This window comes from Anabrus simplex, chromosome 1, assembly GCF_040414725.1.
Source record: "Anabrus simplex isolate iqAnaSimp1 chromosome 1, ASM4041472v1, whole genome shotgun sequence".
NCBI classification, from domain to species: Eukaryota; Metazoa; Arthropoda; class Insecta; order Orthoptera; family Tettigoniidae; genus Anabrus; species Anabrus simplex.
In genome coordinates this window covers 1,629,915,194-1,629,939,438 of record NC_090265.1, presented here as the reverse complement: position 1 = coordinate 1,629,939,438, position 24,245 = coordinate 1,629,915,194, and the positions used below count along the sequence as shown (strand labels likewise).

At 38.8% G+C, this 24,245-nt stretch overlaps 1 protein-coding gene across 1 annotated transcript in view; it reads left to right on the top strand.

Moving 5' to 3' along the window:
* Positions 1–24,245, top strand: part of LOC136858612 (TP53-binding protein 1) — a 770,373-nt gene that overhangs the window by 606,156 nt on the left and 139,972 nt on the right. Inside the window, exon 16 of the mRNA XM_067138308.2 lies at positions 10,440–10,589. Within this exon, the coding sequence (XP_066994409.2) occupies positions 10,440–10,589 (150 nt within the window). The remainder of the gene's footprint in view (positions 1–10,439; positions 10,590–24,245) is intronic.

Here is a 24,245-nt window from a genome sequence, read left to right as displayed (position 1 = left end):
CACAGCGTGCCGTATGGAACCGTAGTGTAGTTGGTAAAGGCAAGAGGGCTTACGTGTGATGTAGGAAGTTCGAGTCCAGGGCGAATATTCCATATTTTTGAAATATTTGTTTAATGCATACTGCATGTATTGTAAGTTCAGTACCTGCTTTCATGCAAATTGTGTGTGAATGAATATGTTTGTGACCCTAAGAAGGGCCAGTTAGTTAGCAGGCCGGACACATACGGACCGGAAATAATAGAAACACAACTGCCCTGACAATGTTTTATCGCAGCAAATGCTCAGTGTGATGACCGTTTCGGTTTATACACATTCAGGCCCGGTGTCCAATAGATTGTCTTGCATGCTAAAGCATTCCAGGTGTAATTGCTTGGCAGGCGTCTGTGATGAGTTTTCTGGTGCTTGATTGTAAATTACATTCTTCAAATGCTTCTCTTACCTGTTACATTTGTGTGCATCTTTGTGTATGGTAACCCTTTCGCTACGCTAGCATTTAACTGCAGTTTAGAATTGTGTAATTCTTGTATATTATTTTCTGTTTTCATTAATTAACAGCAATTTTCATCCTTTTAGGATGTTGGAGGAAAAAAATCTTATAACTAAGTACTATTGTAGTGTAGTAGTAGCCTATTTCTGTTACAGCATAGTAGGATAAAGTAGTACTAATATTAATCTGTCTGTGCGTTTAACTGTGTTGGTAATCCTTGAGTAGTTCTTGCGAATTTCTAACGTTAGGCCTAATTTGAATTTTCATTTCTATTTGTGCTTAGTAATAACCTATTTTAATTAGGATGCGTCTGAACATAGTTTAAAATTATTGTAGTATCTGAACGTAGTTTGAACATAGTTAAAAATTATTGTAGTGTATTATAGTCTCTTATTAGAAATTAGTGTGTTTATTCTATTACTGTGAAATATTTGTGTAGTATAGTATCTGTGGTATCTGTAGTGACTCTCTTACTAGAATTCTGTTGTAGGAATTAGAGTAGACTTAACTGCAGTTTAGAATTGTGTAATTCTTGTATATTATTTTCTGTTTTCATTAATTAACAGCAATTTTCATCCTTTTAGGATGTTGGAGGAAAAAAATCTTATAACTAAGTACTATTGTAGTGTAGTAGTAGCCTATATTAATTACCTTATTTTCATGTGATCTTTGTGAACTATCCTAGACAATATTTCTTTCTTTCCATTTTTATTTTGAAGAGAATAAGATGTCTTATTTTCCTTTTCTTTTTATTATTTAGTAAAGAATGGCAATGGAGTGCAAGTGTAGGAACTGTGGGTGTGGTGAGGCATTAAGGAGTATGAGGGAGGAGTTGGAGAGTTTGAGGGAGATAATTAGGATTCTCACAGAGGACAGGAAGGAAAGTAAGTCTCTCTCAAACAAAGTACAGGATAAAGTAGGTGTAAATGAGGGATGGGAAGGAAAGGGGGGAATTGTAGAAGACAGGTGGTTTAATGTTTTAAGGAGAAGGCGATTGCAGGCTAAGGGCTCCATTCCGGATCAGAATTCAGGACATGTGTCTGTGAGAAATCGCTATGAGTCACTGCAGGTAGAGCAACCGAGGGAAGATGAGGAACAGGGAACTAGTGCTGAGAAGTGTGGAAGAAGATGGCAGGGAAAAGGTAGGAAAGGGAAATGTGGAGTAGTGGATAGGAAAGGACAGGTGGAACAGGGTTATGGGATGGAGAAAATGGAGGAAAAAGTAGTTTCTGCAGCTGTCAGGAAAGATAGGACTAACCAGGAAGGGAAGAGATCAAATAAGGTGGGTAGGGTTGAGGGTCTGGTCATTGGGGATTCCATTGTTAAACATGTGGCGAAAGTGTGTGGAGGAAAGGGAACCAAAGTAGAGTGTTATCCAGGAATTAGGTTAAGGCAGATGTTGAGGAAAGTAGAAGAGAAGAAGAAGGAGAAGGAGTAGGTGGTAGTGTTTCACGTTGGTACTGACAACGTAAGACAAGGTATAAGTACCAACATAGTTGGGGATGTGTGGGTTCTGGTAAATGCAGCACAGGTAAGTTTAAGGAAGCAGAGATTATCAATGGAATACTGTGTAGGAGGGATACTGACTGGAAGGTGATACAGGATTTAAATGAGAAACTGGGAGTGAGATTTCTAGATCCTAATGGGTGGGTAGGAGATAGGAATCTGTGCTCAGATGTCATTCACTTAAACTGCAGTGGTACATATAAGTTCAGAAATTTGTTAGGAGGACTATAGGGAAGTACATTCAGGGAAACAGGCTGGCCTAGGGAGCGCTGATAAGGGAGCAGGGAACTGGAAGTCAAGTAGGGATGACATAAAAATGTTAGTGCTCAACTGTAGGAGTATTGTAAATATAGGAATCGAATTAAGTAATTTACCCACAAGATATTATAATAGGAGTTGAATCATGGCTGAGAAAGAGAGAAAGTTTGAAATGGCTGTGGAAGTAGGGAGAAATTCAAGGAACTTACTAGGAAATTGAATCTAACAAAGAAGTCAGTTAAGGATAACATGATGGCAAGCATAATTGGTGGTCATACAAATTTTAGTGAAAAATGGAAGAGTATGAACAGGTTCTTTAAGACAGAAACAGGTTCCAAGAAATACGTTCCAGGAATCATTAATGAACAACGGGAGTGTGTATGCAAGGATCTTCAAAAGGCAGAATGTTAAGTCAGCAGTGTGTAAAGATTGTTGGTTACAAGGATAATGTCCAGGTAGAGGAGGTGGCTAATACTAACAAAGTTAACTGGTGTTATAGAAGGCAGTTTGGGTTTAGGAAAGGTTATTCCACTGATGCTCAACTTGTAGGATTCCAGCAAGATATGGCAGATATCCGGCATTCAGGAGGTTAAATGGACTGTATCGCGATTGATGTATCTAAGGCATTTTTTAGGGTAGATCATGGGAGACTACTGGCAGAAATGAGTGCAATTGGACTGGACAAAAGAGTGACTGAATGGTGGGTGGCTATGGTACTAGAAAATAGAACTCGGTAAATTAGAGTAGGTGAAGCTTTATCTGTCCCTGTAATATAGGAAGAGAATTCCTCAAAGCAGTATTATTTTACCTTCATGTTTTCTTTATATCAATGATATGTGTAAAGAAGTGGAATCAGAGATAAGGCTTTTTGCAGATGATGTCATTCTGTACAGAGTAATAAATAAGTTACAAGATTGTGAGCAACTGCAAAATGACCTTGATAATGTTGTGAGATGGACACTAGGCAATGGTATGATAAACAGGGTTAAAATTCAGGTTGTGAGTTTCACAAGTAGGAAAAGTCCTCTCAGTTTTAATTACTGCATTGATGGGGTGAAAGTTCCTTTTAATAATAATAATAATAATAATAATAATGTCATTTGGTTTACATCCCACTAACTACCCTTTACGGTTTTTGGAGATGCCGAGGTGCCTGAATTTAGTCCCTCAGGAGTTCTTTTTGCGTGCCAGTAAATCTACCGACACAAGGCTGACATATTCGAGCACCTTCAAATACCACCAGACTGAGCCAGGATCAAACCTGCCAAGTTGGGGTCAGAAGGCCAGCACCTCAACCTTCTGAGCCACTCAGCCTGGCAAAGTTCCTTTTGGGGATCGTTGTATAGTAATTGCCACGTAAGGAAATACCCCAGAAAGTAAATATCGCCGCCCGATGCTCTTCTTTTCTCTTTTTTGTAATGGCTGATCACTGCTGCCAACCTGCCTGGTTACATATTAAAATCATCAGACATAACCATAACAAACTAACCTCAATGTAAACACCGATAATGAATGTTTCCCTACCCTAGTAAATGATAAAAGATAAGATGAAATAAATCAAGATAATTATGAATATCTCCTCAATGAGGAATTAAGGAAATAAACACACTTTCTCACTTAAATTATCTGTCTTTATTTTGATATACAGTAGGCGTACTATAACCATATTCTTGAAAAGAGGGGCGTGTTAAACGATGCAATTTATTTAATAAGTCTTTGCAGTGTGATATTCGAAAGTTCCAGACATCCAATGACTTCCCTTTCTTTTGCGCGAATATTTCCTTCTTTCTTCAACACCGGTAACCAGTAAGGAGAGAGATTATTGGGCATATTTTCAGCCTGCAGGCTGGTTATATCTTCAAGCTTATCAGGAAACATATAGGAATACTAATGTGCCAAGCTCCGTGAACGGAATTTAGGTCAGCTTTCAAGTTCACTGCGGATTTGAAAATAATAATGTTATAAGTTCTACTGCCAAAATTTCGTCCCGCAAGAGTTATTTCATGTACCGGTAGATCTAGACATGAGACTGACGTATTTGAGCACTTTCATCATTTCACACAAACTATGTTATTAAATGCATTATCCGAACATGCCACAATCCTACTTACCTGGTATTAGGCAAATAGATTTACAATCCCACAGAAAAAGAAAATATGCTTTAAATATTCTCGCAAATGTATTACTAGTGACTTTAACGGCGATGCGGTGGCAACACGCAATTCACGCTAGAGCAGTGATTGAACGTTGCCAACGTGCCAGATTAACGGTAAATGTAAAACGTCGTATCGGCAAGTAGGGTCCCTAAACTGTATGGTTACCGACACTGAAAAAGACCCAACAGCAAGAAAAGTAACCATAAATCAATATCTTAATATTACAGGGGAGAAAGGGTAAGGTTGCACCCTTAGGGTACGTCCTTACACGGAGAGGACTATAAGTACCTAGATGTTAATATAAGGAAAGATCTTCATTGGGGTAATCGCATAAATATAATTTTAAACAAAGGGATCTCTGCATAAGGTTATGAGGGTATTTAGGGATTGTAGTAAGAATGTAAAGGAGAGGGCATGTAAGTCTCTGGTAAGACCTCAACTAGAGTATGGTTCCAGTGTGGGGACCCTCACCAGGAATACTTGATTCAAGAACTGGAAAAAATCCAAAGAAAAGCAGCCCGATTTATTCTGGGTGATTTCCGACAAAAGAGTAGCGTTACAAAAATGTTGCAAAGTTTGGGCTGGGAAGACTTGTGAGAAAGGAGATTAGCTGCTCGACTAAGTGGCATGTACTAGATGTTATGGCAGGGTTGTCATATTTCAAGTTATATTTCATTTCTTAACATTAAAGACAACAAAATAATTTTCTGCAAGAAATGAGGTCATTTTATATAAATAATGTATATACCCAGTATATTTATATCTTTTGCTTTTCTCAAATAATCCTTAAAAAGGCATTTGGGTCCTTACATTTTTTTCAGTTTCTGATTTTGAGTTTCGTAATGTACCACATTATTTTAAGGCTGATGAAGTCTCATATAGAGACAAAAAACATGTCCTGAAATAATTTAATATGTTTTTCAATTAAATAGTTCACTTGTAAAGTGATGTGTATTGATTGGGTGGACCAAAACCTAACATTGTTTCTTAGTTTTAGCTGTATCAGTACGGATCTATACGATGAAGTTCGTAAATTGTACTAGGTGGTATGTTCCGAGCTGTCAGTGGAGAGATGGCGTAGAATGACATTAGTAGACAAAAAAGTTTGAGTGGTGTCTTCAAACATAGGAAAGATCGCAATATGAAGATAAAGTTGAAATTCCAGGGTACAAATTGGGCAAATATTCATTTATAGGAAGAGGAGTTAGGGATTGGAATAACTTACCAAGGGAGATGTTCAATGAATTTCCAATTTCGGTGCAATCATTTAAGAAAAGGCTAGGAATCATCCACCTGGACGACTGCCCTGAATGCAGATCAGTAGTGATTGAAATTTGAAAGATCATTTTTGATGCACCTTCTGTCATTTATAAAGAGAAACATTTTATTTCTAGAATTATTCGTGAGGCGATAGAAATTGCTTAACGCCTAAATAATTTTAACATATCTGATGGCTATATACTGAGTAGATCATGGCTACCCTCCATAGTTAACTCATCAACATCTTTTCTTTGTGACTCTGGAGGCCCTGGAATGAACTATATTTCTAACAGGGTGTCTCTATCTTGAGTTTGGTTACTATAGAGTGACAATTGTCATTATGCTTTGTTACTGCTCTGAAGACAATCCTGGTCACAGGATCGAGACGCGTCAGCTGATAATTAATGTTACACGACCTAATATCCCCAAATAAATATTATAATGTTATTTAGTGGTCGTGAAAGTCTACGTATTATGATTACTACCTTTCCCTTACCCTCCTCCCTCCTATTTTATTCAGTATCTGCCTTAACCTAATTCCTGGATAACACTCTACCGTGGTTCCGTTTCATCCACACACTTTGCCTACATGTCTCACAATAGTCACACCCCTGACCAGAGCTTCAACCTCGCCTATCTTATTAGATCTTATTTCATGGTCTTCCTTAACTTTGCTGATGTCATAACGTACTTCGTCTGCCCTCTCACAGTTCTGTTCCCCCTCCTCCTTCCTATCTTCTGCTCTCTGTTTCCCTTTCCTACTGTTCCTTTTTCTCTTGCCTTGGCTCTTCTCTGTAACATTTCCCTGTTCTTCACATTTCCTCTACTGTTCTGCCTGCAGTGACTGAGGCGTACCAACAGTTGAACAGTAGGACAACAAATAATTGATGGTTCCACACCACAAACACATGGTGTCGATTGCCAGCCCAATCACAAGATAGCCAAGAGACGCGAACTCACACCAGCTACTTAGGGTAGGTCTTGACAAAACACAAGGAACAGGACTGGGAAGCGATGTGAATTTAGGCAAATCAAGGACAAAGAACCTCAACAGAGGAGTGGATCTTATGCAATACATGAAATAGAACAATTACCTGAAATAACATAAACACCATAAATGGTTTAAACTGTCCAAGATATTTAATAGCAAGGAAATTCAAAGGAAAAAATAATTGGTTAAGGATTTTAAAAAATTGAGAAAGTATACAATACCTCAAGAACTCTGAAGTGCCCAAATTTAAACCCAGAACTAATAAAAATCTGTTACCCCTTTGATCTTGCCAAATAAACACATTTACATAACAATAACAAGCCCACATCAACAATTGATGCTACCAGAACAACAGATAATAATGAAGGATGCAACGAAATATCATAGATAAGATCAAGATAATACAATACAACGGTCTCAAGAGTGATGTAACAATGCATATGAGGCCAAGATGCCAGATACATAAAAATACAAGGCAAATAATATTAAGAAAATGAGCAACTTCAGTGGCCCTTAGGAGCAGGAAAATATAATGAATCTACCTAAAATTTCATCTTTACAACAAATAAGTCTGTGTGAGTGTCCTTAGTAGCTAATACACTTATGCTGTAGGCTCGAAACAATTCAATATTTATAATGCTTGGCATACCATCATTATTATATCACCATGATTCAGTACGATTTTAATTTTATCCCTTGCAAGTTTTGGGAGGTGACAACCATAATAATGTTTGCAGAACAAGTACATGAACCTCATCTAGGTTTTATGAGTTTTCGACAGAACATTGTTTTTTATTGAAAATGAAAATTCACAGCCTGTTTCCAGTCATTTGACCGGGTCAGGAATGGAATGAATGAAGCCCCCTTCTAGCGGCGAGGATGTGAATTGTGCCAGCTGCCGAGGCCTGTCGCACTCCTCTGGGGCAATGATTAATGAATGATTAATGAAATGAAATGAGATTGGAGTGTATTGCTGGAATGAAAGATGACAGGGAAAGCTGGAGTGCCCAGAGAAAACTGTTTTTCATTATTATTATTATTATTATTATTATTATTATTATTATTATTATTAATTGTGACTAATTTAAATATCAGCCTTTCAAAGAAATTCACACGAAAATTATTTCTGAACATTATTTTGTGAATCAACATTGCTTTCCATTATGAAGTCAGTTCAGGTTGCGGTTCACAAGACGTCTCTCAAAAATATTCATTAACATCGACGACAGTAGACATGTTGACGTTATACTCGCTGCAGAAACATACACCGTAGTTTACGTATGTAATATCTGTTGGAGTTAATATCAAGCCAGACTATCACTTACCAGAGTGGTGATGAACAATTCCAAAGTACTTCCTTATACAATTTTACTCAAAATATTTCCAAGGCTATTTTAGTCAACAGCAGGCACTCGGAGTCACACATGAAGTTGCATTTAAAATCTACACTCAAGTTCAAATTAAAACACTACGAAAGAAACAAATTTAAATATAAAACAATTTATATGCCTTTATGCCTTCTTTTCACTATCACCTTATGGTGATTTCAAATCAATCAATCCATCACTACTGATCTGCATTTAGAACAGTCACCCAGGAGGCAGATTCCCTATCTGTTGTTTTTCTAGCCTTTTCTTAAATGATTGCAAAGAAATTGGAAATTTGCCTGCCATAGCGAATGGCAGGAAGAGACACAACATCACACCTGCTCTTGTTGAGTGCTGGAACAGAAGTCAGGTTTATGAATTATGGCCACTATGGAGTGCCGTGCAGAACAGTTGAAGATCGAGCAACAAATTTAACCAGTTGCAAGTTGGTAGACAATAGTGTACAATTAACAGTCCAATGGCGAAGTGATTGCCCACAGTTATATTAAAATGTAAACCCAATCATTAATTAGGAGTTCAGACAACAATCATCTGCCAAATTTAAGTGGAATTTGAAGCGAAGCTTAACGAACATGTCCGAAGATAACAATAGTAATGCCCCTTTTGATTATAATGTCATATGGGTCATACCATTTCTTCTGAACTCATGAGAAGCTTTAGGCCTAATTTTTCTTCCCCTTAAAACATTAACTCGTCTGTCTTTCAGAACTTCTCCGATTTCTTTCCCATCCTCTAGCTTACCTATGTTATCCGTATGTTAATTGAGGGAAACCTGCCTTCATTCCTGTCCTTTAGAAGTCTAATTATCTCCCTCAAACTCGCTATCTCTTCCCTTATTCTCCTTGCCTACTCTCACTCAACAATCCCTACACCTACCTCGCTCAGCGATTCTTTTATATTCTTTACAGGAATGTGAAATAATATCAAAGTATCAACAGAAATAAAACAGCATAAGCTGTTAAAGAAATATATGTATCAGAGGAGAGAAATTCTGAATACTGCAAGGATTTCATGACAATAAAACAATATTTTAACCACCAAAGTAACTACACCACAATTCTAATTAGGCATGTACTCATTTTAAAATAATAATAATAATAATAATAATAATAATAATAATAATAATAATAATAATAATAATAATAATTACAGTCTAACTGAGACTACAGTTACCTCTGTGGTTCCGTGGTAGAGTGTCGGCCTCCGGATCCCAAGATAGCGGGTTCAAACCCGGCAGAGGTAGTCGGATTTTTGAAGGGCGGAAAAAAGTCCATTCGATACTCCATGTCGTACGATGTCGGCATGTAAAAGATCTCTGGTGATACATTTGGTATTTACCCGACAAAATTCATTAAATCTCAGCCATAGACGCCCAAGAGAGATCCGGTTTACTCGGTCTGCCATCTAGTGGGCCTAGAGTAAAACGGAACGTCGAAATTGACGAGCAGACAGCCAGATGGCGTCAAATCGAAATGTCTGCACACGGTAGCTGAGGCCATACGATTATTATTATTATTATTATTATTATTATTATTATTATTATTATTATTATTATTATTATTATTATTATTATTATTATTTTATCGTACACTAAATATGTAAATACGTAGACAGATTATTATTGTTTTTGTTATTATTGCTGTGTGCAAACAGAAATTAAAACATTTGTTAAATGTTGAAATATCAGGACTACGCGAGGATTACACTACCCAGGTACAAAACTAAATATGTAGACATATTATTATTATTATTATTATTATTATTATTATTATTATTATTATTATTATTATTATTATTATTATTATTATTATTATTATTATCGTCATCATCATCATCATTACAATCTACTGTACTCTGATAGAATTGAAAACTGCTTTTAACTTAAATGCCTAAATATGCTATCTAATAAAATAACTACACTACATTTCTAAATTGCACTTCGGAATGAATGATGAATGAATTGCCAGTTCAGCATCATTGCACCTATGTGGTGTCAGGTCAGAGTGGAGTTTCAAAACTGTATAACATTTTGCTTACTCTAATTTTGTAATGAGAACAAAAGTATATGAAGGTGAAGGTGTTGTACATTATCTACTTGTGTATGGAATGAAACTTTTGCAGAAGGTAGGAATTTATTATAGGTCATTTGATTAATTGCCCCATCCTTTTGCATTTTTGTGTTCATCTTTTCTTCCCTTTCTGTTTTCTCCCACTTCTCTCTCTGACCTGTCTTTATGTACCTCAGAATATATTCCTATCCGCATATAACTTTCCAAGTTTAATGCTATTTGCCACCTTCCATTTCAGGTTGTCATGTAGTCATAGCATTATTATTTTCTTGGTAAAATATATAATTTTATTAAAACATTGTTTGTATTTGTAAATTCTTTCAGAAAATCCAGATTTGATTGAATCTTTGGGACCTATTCCTCCTGAAGGCAGTAAAATATTCAGTGGAATGCATTTCTTGTTAACGTACGCTGGTACTGGCTCTATCCCATATCCTTCAGGGGGTTCAGAGGAATCTGGTTGGGAGACTGCAGGTATGTGTAACTCATTTTCAAATTTGAGGAGGGGAAAAAGAGAGAGAAAGTGACTGTTATATTCTTTATCCACTTTGCTGCTATTAGGAAATATTCCTATTTGGAAGCAGCTCTATATTATGGAAATTATTTTATTCAAATTTATTTGCATAATTTTCAGGATGCTTAAAATATTATTAAAGGTAAGATGATGATTAATTAAATTATTCCTGTAGAAATCAAATTAAATAACTATAAATATGCTTCTTTCGTTTTCTTTTTCTCCTGTGTTATCGAGCTTTCTTCTTGTCCTCCACTTCCTACATCAGTGCTGGAGCTGTCAGTATGGCCCCTCAATAAAAGTTGAAGCATGCCCATATCATGAGGCTGGGAGACAGATGCAGGCTTGTCGGGGACTGAGAAAAGCTGGGACCGGGCGAGTTGGCCGTGCGCGTAGAGGCGCACGGCTGTGAGCTTGCATCCGGGAGATAGTAGGTTCGAATCCCACTATCGGCAGCCTTGAAGATGGTTTTCCGTGGTTTCCCATTTTCACACCAGGCAAATGCTGGGGCTGTACCTTAATTAAGGCCACGGCCGCTTCCTTCCAACTCCTAGGCCTTTCCTATCCCATCGTCGCCATGAGACCTATCTGTGTCGGTGCGACGTAAAGCCCATAGCAAAAAAAAAAAAGAAAAGCTGGGATTGATGAAGTGAAGTCCCTATTTAAAACAGCAGTATGTGGAGATTGTCTTTGTCCTTTTGTTTTCTTGTCCTACACTTCCCACTTTAACACTGGAGATCTGTCATGATGGCCTTTCAAAGATGAGTAGGGTCTGGATATTTATGATATATCATCTTTTTATTGAGCGGTCAGGTGCAATGCTCTGATATATACAAACTCTGTTCATGGCACCTTGATTACAGATATATCCTTTTTATTTTGTATTATTTGCACTTTTTGCATTTTTTAAATTTTAAGAGCATTTTTATTATTTTGAAGAATTGTATTGAAATACAATGTCTGCGGTGCGACAATGAGGTGAGCCAAGCAATTGTTTCACACCTACTAATGGATGACAGCTGTCACCATTCTTCCTTTATGATACAGACTTTATACACTCGCTTTTCCAGGGAACAGGTTATTTGGGGACTCAAATGTCTGGAATTGTACCTGGAGTCGCCAAGACTTCTCTGACACCTACAGCTGTAAAGGTTATTATTATTATTATTATTATTATTATTATTATTATTATTATTATTATTATTATTATTATTATTATTAGGTGAAAATCCAGTACAGCATGGAGCCCTATTTCACAAGAGTACATTAGGCCTGGAAAGCTTAGGGTGGAAGGGGAAATTGTGGATTTTCCATGAACAGTATTGCCTCAGTTTCACACAGTTCGCGTGCAGTACTTGAAAGCATTCAAGTACAACTTTGAAAATGGTTAAAATTAAACCACACGTGTCATTTCATTTAAAACAAATAGTAGCCAAGTTTGGTGATATTGTATTTTTTACTGATGGAAGCATACTGTATTGTAAGCTCTGCAAAACCAAGTATCGGCTGAAAGATGGTTTACTGTAACGCCCTTCCCGCATTGAGGATGGTGAACATAAGAAGGAAATCCTGTCCAGCTTCTCAGGGTTGTCATTTAAGGTCTTTGTTTTTAGTTTTTTTTTAACGTGTAATCCAAAGAAGACATAGATTTGTGGAGTAATATTACTTGCCCGTCAACCCGATGGACATCTCTATCCGACACATTAATGCTGATTACCTCTTAATTCCTTATCTTAAATCTAGTCCATCTTACTACTATATTATCAAGTCATAAATAAGACTCAAGTTAATCTTAACCACTACTTTTTATTAACATAGGGAGAAAATCTTGGAAGAGAAGAGAAATTATTTCATTAAGGTTCAAAATAATTGACTTGGTAACGTCTGTAAAGTTCATCTTGCTGATCATTGTGCTAACTTTTGTCATTTTTACAACATTTGTACCTGAAACTGGAATTTACAATCTGAGTCTGGGAATATAAGCTTCAAGCTTCATTACCTAAGTTATTTCAGTTATTTCATGGGTAACATCATTTATTTGAAGCAAAATTCATATTCTTCCTTATTACTTAGTTAATTTACTATTCATTAATTAGTATGAATTTGATTTTCTTGGGATTTTTATTGGTTCTTATAAATGTAAACAGACTCTGGGATGGGTTTAAAGAAATTGTTGAGGAATGCGAAAACAGGTTTGTACCATTAAGGGTGGTAAGGAATCGTAAAGACCCACCTTATTATAATAGAGAAATAAAGAGACTAAGAAGGAGGTGCAGACTGGAAAGAAATAGAGTTAGAAATGGCTGTGGAAGTAAGGAGAAATTGAAGGAACTTACTAGAAAATTGAATCTAGCAAAGAAGGCAGCTAAGGATAATATGATGGCAAGCATAATTGGCAGTCATACGAATTTTAGTGAAAAATGGAAGGGTATGTATAGGTATTTTAAGGCAGAAACAGGTTCCAAGAAGGACATTCCAGGAATAATTAATGAACAAGGGGAGTGTGTATGTGAGGATCTTCAAAAGGCAGAAGTATTCAGTCAGCAGTATGTAAAGATTGTTGGTTACAAGGATAATGTCGAGATAGGGGAGGAGACTAAGGCCAAAGAAGTAATAAAATTTACATATGGTAACAATGACATTTACAATAAGATACAAAAGTTAAAAACTAGAAAAGCGGCTGGAATTGATCAGATTTCTGGGGATATACTAAAGACAATGGGTTGGGATATAGTACCATATCTGAAGTACTTATTTGATTATTGTTTGGTCAGAGGAGCTATACCAGATGAATGGAGAGTTGCTAAAGTTGCCCCTGTGTATAAAGGAAAGGGTGATAGACATAAAGCTGAAAATTACAGGCCAGTAAGTTTGATGTGCATTGTATGTTAGCTTTGGGAAGGCATTCTTTCTGATTATATTAGACATGTTTGTGAAACTAATAACTGGTTCGATAGAAGGCAATTCGGTTTTAGGAAAGGTTATTCCACTGAAGCTCAACTTGTAGGATTCCAGCAAGATATAGCAGATATCTTGGATTCAGGAGGTCAAATGGACTGTATCGCGATTGACCTGTCGAAAGCATTTGATAGGGTGGATCATGGGAGACTACTGGCAAAAATGAGTGCAATTGGACTAGACAAAAGAGTGACTGAATGGGTTGTTACATTTCTAGAAAATAGATCTCAGAGAATTAGAGTAGGTGAAGCTTTATCTGACCCTGTAATAATTAAGAGGGGAATTCCTCAAGGCAGTATTATCGGACCTTTATGTTTTCTTATATATATAAATGATATGAGTAAAGGAGTGGAATCGGAGGTAAGGCTTTTTGCGGATGATGTTATTCTCTATAGAGTGATAAATAAGTTACAAGATTGTGAGCAACTGCAACGTGACCTCGAAAATGTTGTGAGATGGACAGCAGGCAATGGTATGTTGATAAACGGGGTTAAAAGTCATGTCGTGTCAACCCCAGTTGGAGCTCAGGACTCATTCTTCCGAGGATCGAACCCTTGACCGGGAACGTAGGAGGAATGGTGTCGCTGAGACATACATTAATATTATGGGGAAATTATAAGCTAATGTAATGGCAGTAAAGCCAAGGAATCATAATTATAATGCTGGGAGAAGGATATAAGTAAATTAAGAATCATATAAGATTTAAGAGTTTGAAGGCACACCAAAAGCTGTAAGCAACAAGTTGTGTAATTAGAAGTAAGGCTTGGTCGAAGTAGGTGAATCACATGCTGCACCCTGCTAAAGGCGCGTAGTATGTCTTCAGAAAAGGTGGGTAGAGAGTGAACGGAAGGAGGCAATTCCGTTTTTGTGTGTCTGTGGACAGTCTCCATAGGATGAGAACTTCGATGGCCTTCTCGAAGGGAGGCGAAAGTTAGTGAAGGTATAAAACAGGGATACACACCCTGATCGAGGCTTTTTTGGAACAAGTCGACTAGGAGTGCGGGCGGAAGCCTTGTCAGTCAGGTCTCCGATGATGATGATAATAATAATAATAATAATAATAATAATAATAATAATAATAAGGTCCAAATGTGGACTTAGAGTATTCACTTCAATACTTCGACCACGCCAAGTCTTCTATGTTAGCGATATTTGAAGTTGGAAGAGAGATTGTAAATACTGTATATAATTATACATACTCATCAGTCTACTATTAAAGGAAGGTTTTGGGAAACAGAGGACTTCGTCTCTTCGCACGTAGCAAATCTCCCAGGCCCATTGAACAACCCCTCATTACCGCTCGGGGGAAGTCAATCTGATTATTCATTATTTCTCGTCGTGGCAAAGCCTGTGTCACGACAGAAAAACTAAACTGGTGTGCAGCTGTGGGGTACTGGGTTCGATTCCGCCTCAGTGAAGAGACAGATATTTTAAGAGCCACGCAGAAGAGGCTAGCTCAAGCAAGAAGATTCGCAGATCCGGTCCAGAGCAGCAGACGAGAGACCTACCGTTCCAGCCGACGCAGAAGGAAGCGGACATCAGGACAGGAGAGCAGCAGGAGGCACCTGGAGGAGCTCAACGCCGAGACACCGAGAGAAGACAGCAGATATTCAGGCAGTGGTAAGTACCCACAAGTGTTGTAAATATGGCAGATTCCAATGTACCCGATGATGTGTCAGATAATGTTTCTGACTATGATAGTGCGGGGGATGCACAGGATGGACATTTATACGTGTCGGTTACTGAGGGATACCGGTTAATAGGTCATGAATTTAGTGGTGCCAAACCAGAGCAATTGCGTGAGTTTATTGCTAATGTGGATGCCGCACAGAGTATGATTAAGGATAGGGACCAACCGTTATTCTTTAAATATATTTTGACAAAGATTACGGGTTCTGCTCGCGAAAAGTTCTTATCTAGAGATGACATAATCAACTGGGAAAGAGCTAAGGAAGCTCTTTGGGAATATTATGGAAAACAGGGCACTTTTGACTTGTATTTGTGTCAATTGTTCCAAAAAAGCCAGGGACCGAAAGAGACCGTGGCCGAGTGGGCCCATCGGATTGAAGAAATGGCGTTGAGGTTTCGAAACGCTATCCTAGAAAATGAACCGATAGAATATCGTACAGGGCAGCGCAGAATGCTAGTGAAAATCGCGATAGCGGCTTTCACTCAGGGGATTCATACAGCGCGAATACAAGGTAAGCTACAGGATCGTAGCCCTCAAACTTTTGAGGTGGCTGTAGCTATTGCTAGACAAGAAGAAGCCATGATTAATTCCCAGAAGGAGAGAGAGGCACTCCTCAGGAATAGTACGGCTTCTAGAAGAGAAGGCGCGCACACCCAGCCGGTAAGCTACACGAAGGGTCGGTGGCAAGGCAAGGCCACGCAAGGGGCGCAAAAACCTAGTAAATCTCCCCATTATAACAAGGTACTGCTAATATGCTTTAATTGTAATAAGGAGGGACATATAGCTAGAGATTGTAAGCAGAAGAATCAGAGTTCAAAGGCAAAGGAATCCCTTACTCCTCGAAGAAACTCCACAGGAGAGATAAAATGTAATTATTGCGGAAAGCCAGGCCATTGGGCACGGCAGTGTAGAAAGAAATTAGCTAACCAAAACAGAAATAAAGAGACCGGTAAGACCGGTAATGAGGTGAACATAGTGCGCACCTCTGGTTACCAACAGAGCGCGAATAAGGTGGGACCGAAATGCTTTAAGTGCAATGAAAGAGGGCACAAAAAGGCAGAATGCCCACGTAGAAATTCGAAGCCAGAATTCAGGCGTTGTTATGCTTGCGGCAAGGTTGGCCACCTACAGTGGCAGTGTCGCACCAGATGCGATAGCGAGCCCAAAGATAGGACAGAGCTCTTGCCTAGAAGACAAACTAGGAATATTCAGAGTGGTAACAGTAATAATAATAATAATTCCCGTGATAGAACACGCGAAAGGGCGCGATGTAGAATTTCTAGGCGATGGTCGCATTCAGCTAAAGATTGCTGGTTTAAAAATGAGAGAGAGGCTTTAAACTAGATAAGGGAGACAAGTCAGGGACGCTTGGGATCCCCCATAAGACCATCAGTCCCAGTAAGGTCGGACAGCATGAGGAGGGTACCGTATTAATAACGGTAACCGGGCGTAAGCATGCCTTAAGATTTTTAATCGACACAGGAAATGATGTCTCTCTTATTAAGGAAGGTAGTGTTCCTTACGGTGCTTGGGTTAACCGCAAGGAAATTCTGAAGTTAAGAGGCCTAACGAAAGGTTCGAAGCAAACCAAAGGAAAAGTTCGAATTCCCGTTGGTGGTAGATGCCCAGACTTCCATGTAGTGGACAACGACTTTAATTTGAAACAAGACGGTATAATTGGAAAGGACGTGTTAAGAGACAGCGTCTTAAATTATAAGGAAGGCTATGCTGTGATAGCAGGAAAAAGATACCCACTAGGGGCGAAAGAGGATATGTGGGTGGTGCTCGAACCAAGAGTGGAGAAAATCGTAGCTATAGAAGTAGACAAACAGTCAGCCGAAGGCTTGATAGAGCGGCAGGAAGTAAAGCCAGGTGTATACCTAGCTGAGTGTTTAACGAGAGCCAAGGATTATGTCACACTCGTTAGTATGTTGAACACTACTGACAGGGAGTGGCGATTAAAAAGCCCAGTAGTTAAGTAATTGGATATAGAAAGCGAAAATACAGCGGCGGTACACAAGGTTGAAGAAGCCATAGCTGTAAAGGGCGATAGTCAGGCCAAGAGGCCGATTGCGCAGAGGGATGATAATAATAATCATAATCAGGAAGGTAAATCCCGAACGCAGCGAATACGGGAGCTGCTTAGAGTAGATCACTAAGCTCCCCAAGACAGGGAGAAAATTTACGCTATCTGCACGTCTTATCAGGATATTTTTCACCTAGAAGGGGATAAATTAACGCATACGAATATACTTCAACATGCTATCCCCACACGCGTAGATCAACCTCCAATTCATGTGAGGCAATATAGGTTACCTGAGGCTCAGAAGGAAGAGATAGGTCGCCAGATAAATCAGATGTTACAGGATGATATTATTACTCCTTCGACTTCTCCATGGTCTAGTGCCATTCTTTTAGTCCCAAAGAAATTAGATGCTTCTGGTAAGCAGAAGTGGAGGGTCGTAGTGGACTACAGACTTTTGAACGACGTCACCATAGGAACTACGTATCCTATTCCATTAATTTCTGAAATATTAGATGCCCTAGGAAAAGCGAAGTATTTTTCCACTATGGATCTGGCCAGTGGATACCATCAGGTATTGCTGAAACCTGAGGACAGAGAAAAGACAGCATTTTCTGCCTTAGGAAAGCACTATGAATACAAGAGATTAGCCATGGGACTTCGAGACGCGCCAGCAACTTTTACGCGTTTGATGAAAACGGCACTAGCAGGCTTAGAAGGCATTAAATGTTTGGCGTATATGGATGATTTGATTGTGTATGCTAGCTCTGTAGAGGACCACAATCAGAGATTACGTGATGTTTTTCAGAGACTGAGAGAGGTAAATCTCAAATTAGGTCCAGATAAATGTGAATTTTTAAGAACGGAGGTAGCTTTCTTAGGACACGTGATTACTAAGGACGGTGTTCAACCTGATGATCGGAAGGTTCAAGCAGTAAGAGAATATCCGCAGCCCACCACTACGAAACAGCTGAAAGGATTTCTAGGCTTGTCAGGCTATTATCGTAGGTTTATTCCGAACTATAGTAAGATAGCGAAACCACTGTACGAGCTGCTTAAGAAGGAAGTACCGTACGAGTGGACGGATAAGCAAGAGCAGGCATTCCAGATCTTAAAGAAAAAGTTAACAGAGAAACCAATACTGCAGTACCCAGACTTTGAGAAACCTTTCATATTGACCACAGACGCTAGTAATGAGGCCTTAGGAGCAGTGCTGTCACAAGGACAGATAGGTAAGGATTTGCCAATAGCTTACGCTAGCAGGACTTTAAATAAGGCTGAGAAGAATTATTCTGTGACAGAGAAAGAATTACTAGCAATTGTTTGGAGTGTGAAGTATTTTAGGCCGTATTTATTCGGTAGGCATTTTACGGTAGTAACAGATCATAAGCCTTTGAAATGGGTATTTAATGTCCAAGACCCATCCTCTAGATTAATTAAATTCCGATTAAAATTAGCAGAGTACGACTTTGAGATAGTGTACAAGGAAAGCAAACGTAACTGCAACGCAGATGCCTTAAGTAGAATTCCAGTTAGGAACGAAGAGCCTGATCAAAAAGTGCGAGTAGTTAAATCTAGTAATAATAACCAAGAGACTAGTAATGAAGAGTGTGTAAGGCTAATGACAACTTAGAAGCACCTGTTAGCTCAGATAATAATGCACAACCACGGAGACTCAGCTCTGAATCCGAGGACGCCACGGCAGAGGTGACAGAGCCTGAGAGTGAGAGTGGAAGCGAAGAAGGTAGTGATAGGGAGGATGTAACCGGAGAGGCTAGAAATACTAGCCCGGAGCTAACAGAACAAGAGAAATTAGAGATTATCAAGGAATGTCATGAGTCATTAGTATCGGGCCATCAGGGCATATCCAGAACGTATGCCCGGATAAAAGACCACTATCAATGGGAAGGGATGCAAAAGGATGTAGAAAGGTATATACGCTCATGCCCATCGTGTCAAAAGAATAAGATTACCGGGCCTGAAGTAAGGGCAAAGATGGAGATCACAGATACTCCGAAAGCAGTCTTTGAGAAAATAGCACTAGATGTGGTAGGACCTTTAAATGTAACGGAAGCAGGAAACAGGTACATACTCACCTGTCAAGACCAGCTGTCTAAGTATTTAATTGCGAGTGCTATGCCGGACCAAAGTGCAGAAACCATAGCACGAACTCTGATTAATAGAGTAATTAGTATATTCGGTATACCAAATATTATACTGACAGATCAGGGTGCAAATTTTATGTCAGATGTTTTTAAGAAGTTATGTAGAATATTGCGAATCAAGAAGGTCCATACAGCGGCATTTCGATCGCAATCTAACGGTAGTTTGGAACGCTCTCATAGGGTGCTGGCAGAATATTTAAGACATTATGTATGCAGTTCACAAGATGACTGGGATAGTTACCTTCCTATGGCAATGTTTGTGTATAACACGACCAAGCACACTAGCACAGGTTATACACCGTTCGAGTTAATATTTGGGCGAAAGGCAAATATTCCTGGTGTTCTCCAAAGGAAACCAGAACCAAATTATAATGAATGCCAGAATGTCTTGGAGCAGTTAACCAGACAACTGCAAGAGAGCCATGAGATAGCTAGAAAGACGTTAATTAAAAACAAAGAACGAGATAAGGAATACTATGATAAGGCTAAGAATGAAGTTTCATTCAAAGTAGGAGATCTTGTGTTGTTACATAACGATACCCTACGAAGGGGACGTTCAAGGAAACTTTCTCCACCATATCAAGGTCCTTATAAGATTACTAAGGTATCGGGAGTGAATTGCACGTTACAGGTAAACAAGCGTGGTAAACAAATTATAGTTCACCAGAATAGACTAAAAATGTACATTAATTAGAGAAGAATGTAAGGTAATGGTTCCTATTTAGGTCGCAGTGAGTTACACTTCGCTCACTCCAACGGCATTGTGGATTATCGTGTACCGCTGATAGAGTTAGTTGAAATACTCTGTCAGGTCGCGTCGAAATCAGGAAAGTACTAGAAATTTCAACCTAAGTAAGAGAGGAACCTAGGAATTTTGGTACGGGAGTACCATTGTGAGTACGTCCTAAGTACCCGTCAGAAAGACTACAGGTGACGAGACTGTATGTCCAGATATCGACTCGTCAAAAGGGAACCGCAGGGTTCGAACTGAGTATGGAGAGAATTCGAGTTCATAATGAGGATTAAAATTATCTACACTTGCTATGTACACGTTCTGAAAAGCCTTCACTTACTGTCACTAGAAATTAAATGAGTAAAATTAGGTAGCGTTGTATGTAAAAATAAATGAGATCTGCTTGTAATTATTAAAATCAGAAGGAGCGTGATGCCAAGCCTAATTCCACTGAAACGAAATTCATTCAGGGTACAGAAAAATTCCACAGATAAATGTTTTACGTAATCCATAGGATATCTAAATGAGGGTCGTTATCATGAAGATAACCCCGTGTGGTGTCGGGGATTTACGCAAACAACACTCTACACTTTGGTACTCTTCTTCCCATACAGTTACACAGCCAGAATAACACCACGATTCGAACCTGTCTGTCGTAGGAGGCGACTAAAGGTTCCACTTAGGGAATGGCCTTGTATTTAGTCCTTTATGCACGAATACGGGCGCCCTGAGTGAGGCATGGAACTCAGTGAGGCGGGTTCTGCCTGGGAAATATCACCATTAGGCCGGTGATTTTCCACAACAGTGTGATTCTCGTGGGAACAGAATCCACTGAAGGGAATTTTCTCACCACGTTGAGAACCGTCCCGTGAGATGTGACTCCAAGGGTACGGAGTACAATCCCATAAAGATCACTTCGGTAGATTCATACCTGTATTTAACTTTAACTTCTGTAACCATTCCTCGAGGTAAATCCTCTGCAGTCTTTAACAGACGCTATTCAAATTCTTAATTGCCAATGATGTCTATCATCTGTCCGTAAGAATAAGGAGAAGTGACGCAGGTACGTCAAACAGGGAGAGAATTTTTGAATGGGCTAATGATGGCTCTAAAATTTTGTTAGAGCTGCCCAAGGGTGAAGTTTCACAGGGATATCAGTTACGAAAGGGAATTCGTAAATTTTATTTATATTACTCACGAGTATGCTAATAGACTAATACAGAGCATAATTACGAGAAGACAAACGTTACAGTAAGACAGTCAGTCACATTAAGTGTGTATTCAGGTACAGATAAACAGTTAAGGGTAGGTTCCACAACACCTAACAGTATAGTGTGTAAGGTACAGTGACAAAGAAAGTGAAAGTCGTGTTTACCTTGCAGGGAGGTGAACGAACCAGGCAGATGGAAGGGATGACAGACCGCACGACCTGGAGAATACTGGTCGTCACAGTTATGTTGCTAGGGCTGTCCATACCCACCAGTCAATTGGATTTCAAGATGAAACAGTATGAGAATACAGCTGGAATCTATTTTGATTATCAAGGAGAAGTACAATTATACACTGTAGAATGGAAACTGGTTACTTATATTAACCTTACACGTTTGGCAGATCTATTTGTGATAGACCGTAGATATTTACAGAAGACTAAAACCCTCTGTATTCAGATAGAAAAGGAAGTACATATTAAGTGCAAACATGAGATAATGTTAGTAGAACAACAATTTCAAAGGATTCAAGAGATTAAAGACTTAATTAGGAAAATTACTAGGATCGAAACACCGGAAGGCAACGGGAAACGAAGCAAGCGCGGGTTAATAAATGCAATTGGTACCATCGCAAAGACGTTATTTGGTACGCTCGATGACAGTGATGCAATGTATTACGAGGGCAAAATTAAGGAACTAGAACAGGAACAATTGTCCATGATACAAGTAGCAAATAGTCAAATGTTAGTTGTAAAGTCAACTTTGCAATCTGTCAATAATACTCTGTATGACATCACAGCAAACGAACTCAAACTAAGTGAAAATTTTGAGCAACTTAAGGGTTTCATTCAGAATGAAACAACGGGTATAAATGAGGCTTTTAGACAATCAGAAATGCAAATATCATTCAACAAACACTTAATTGAATTGCAAGGATTTCTGATGCAATTGCATGAACATTATCAAATCTTATTAGATAGTATTGTAAGTTCTCAGACAGGCACGGTGAGTGTCCAAGTGTTAAGCCCCAATGATCTAGTAAGGGCATATAAGAAGGCCCAAAGAGATTTCCCTAAGGGTTATGATCTGCCATATGATTTGCAAGTCACTTATGGGTACTTGATTCTGAAAATATCATCAGTGAGTGTATATATAACTCGAGATACTTTGGTGTATATTTTACGCACCCCTCTTACTAACAAAATAAAGTACAATTTGTACCATTGTATACCTTTCCCCTCTCCCATGAAGAGTAATCCAAACCATTTTGTGTATATATCTAATGAAAAAACAGTATGTATTAATTGATCAAGAAAGACAGACATATGTAGAATTAAGTGATGAACAAGTGAAACAATGCAAGTGGACTGACAATGGACAGAGATTATGCAAGGCAAATTTTCCTATTAATAATGTAATGTCAAAAGGTAGTTGTATTGTCAAGTTGTTAACTGGTGTTAGTTTTATTCCAGAAGACTGCAAGAAAAGTGTGATGTCGATTTATGAACTCATATGGATACCTATTGATGATAATATGTATATTTTTGTATCGCCTCATGAAACAAAGGTCACCAGTGTTTGTCAGGATATTACCAGTGATATAAGTTTAAATGGTGTGGGAATAATACAATTCACAGACTTGTGTACAGTTTACAGTCCCACAAGTAAAATTCAGAGTGCAGGTTCAGTGAATACTACAACAAAGAAGGACTTAGTGCCAGAAGTAATGTTAATATATGATTGTTGTGAACAATTAGACAGTGAGATCAAATTAGAAGATGTACCAGAATTAAATAGGGTTACAGTAGGAAGCTTACTGAATCATATAAGCGACCTAAGGTTAGCCAGTCATAAGACTGAGGATGTAGAAGCACTGGTAATGCAGAAAGAAAAGGAATTTAAAATGCAAATGACCCAACAGTATACAAGTGTATATCAAATTGTAACTGGTATTATTTTGTTTGCAGTACTTATAATAGTCTGTTGTTGTTACTGCTGTGGTTGCTGTAGAAGGTATAGATCTTTAAGTAAATGCATAGAAGACAGTAGAGAGCGCTGTCCCAACTTATGTATTTTCCAAAATGTGATCGCTAATGACCACAGAGCTAAGGTCTCTGATGAGGACATTACTGTCCATTTTCAGCATCCTCGACTGGCTGAAAGGGCCCTCAGCCACTCAGGATCGCTGCCGGGATTAGAGTTACATGAACGCCCTACTACGGGTAGAGCAATTATCAGAGATAACTTGGCACAGCGCACCCACGAACAAGAGCATGGAGACTCTAACAGGATGTAAGAGTAAAAATGAATGCAGAGGTATTGCATTCCTTTTTCCCCAAAGGGGGGAGGTGTCGTGTCAACCCCAGTTGGAGCTCAGGACTCATTCTTCCGAGGATCGAACCCTTGACCGGGAACGTAGGAGGAATGGTGTCGCTGAGACATACATTAATATTATGGGGAAATTATAAGCTAATGTAATGGCAGTAAAGCCAAGGAATCATAATTATAATGCTGGGAGAAGGATATAAGTAAATTAAGAATCATATAAGATTTAAGAGTTTGAAGGCACACCAAAAGCTGTAAGCAACAAGTTGTGTAATTAGAAGTAAGGCTTGGTCGAAGTAGGTGAATCACATGCTGCACCCTTCAGAAAAGGTGGGTAGAGAGTGAACGGAAGGAGGCAATTCCGTTTTTGTGTGTCTGTGGACAGTCTCCATAGGATGAGAACTTCGATGGCCTTCTCGAAGGGAGGCGAAAGTTAGTGAAGGTATAAAACAGGGATACACACCCTGATCGAGGCTTTTTTGGAACAAGTCGACTAGGAGTGCGGGCGGAAGCC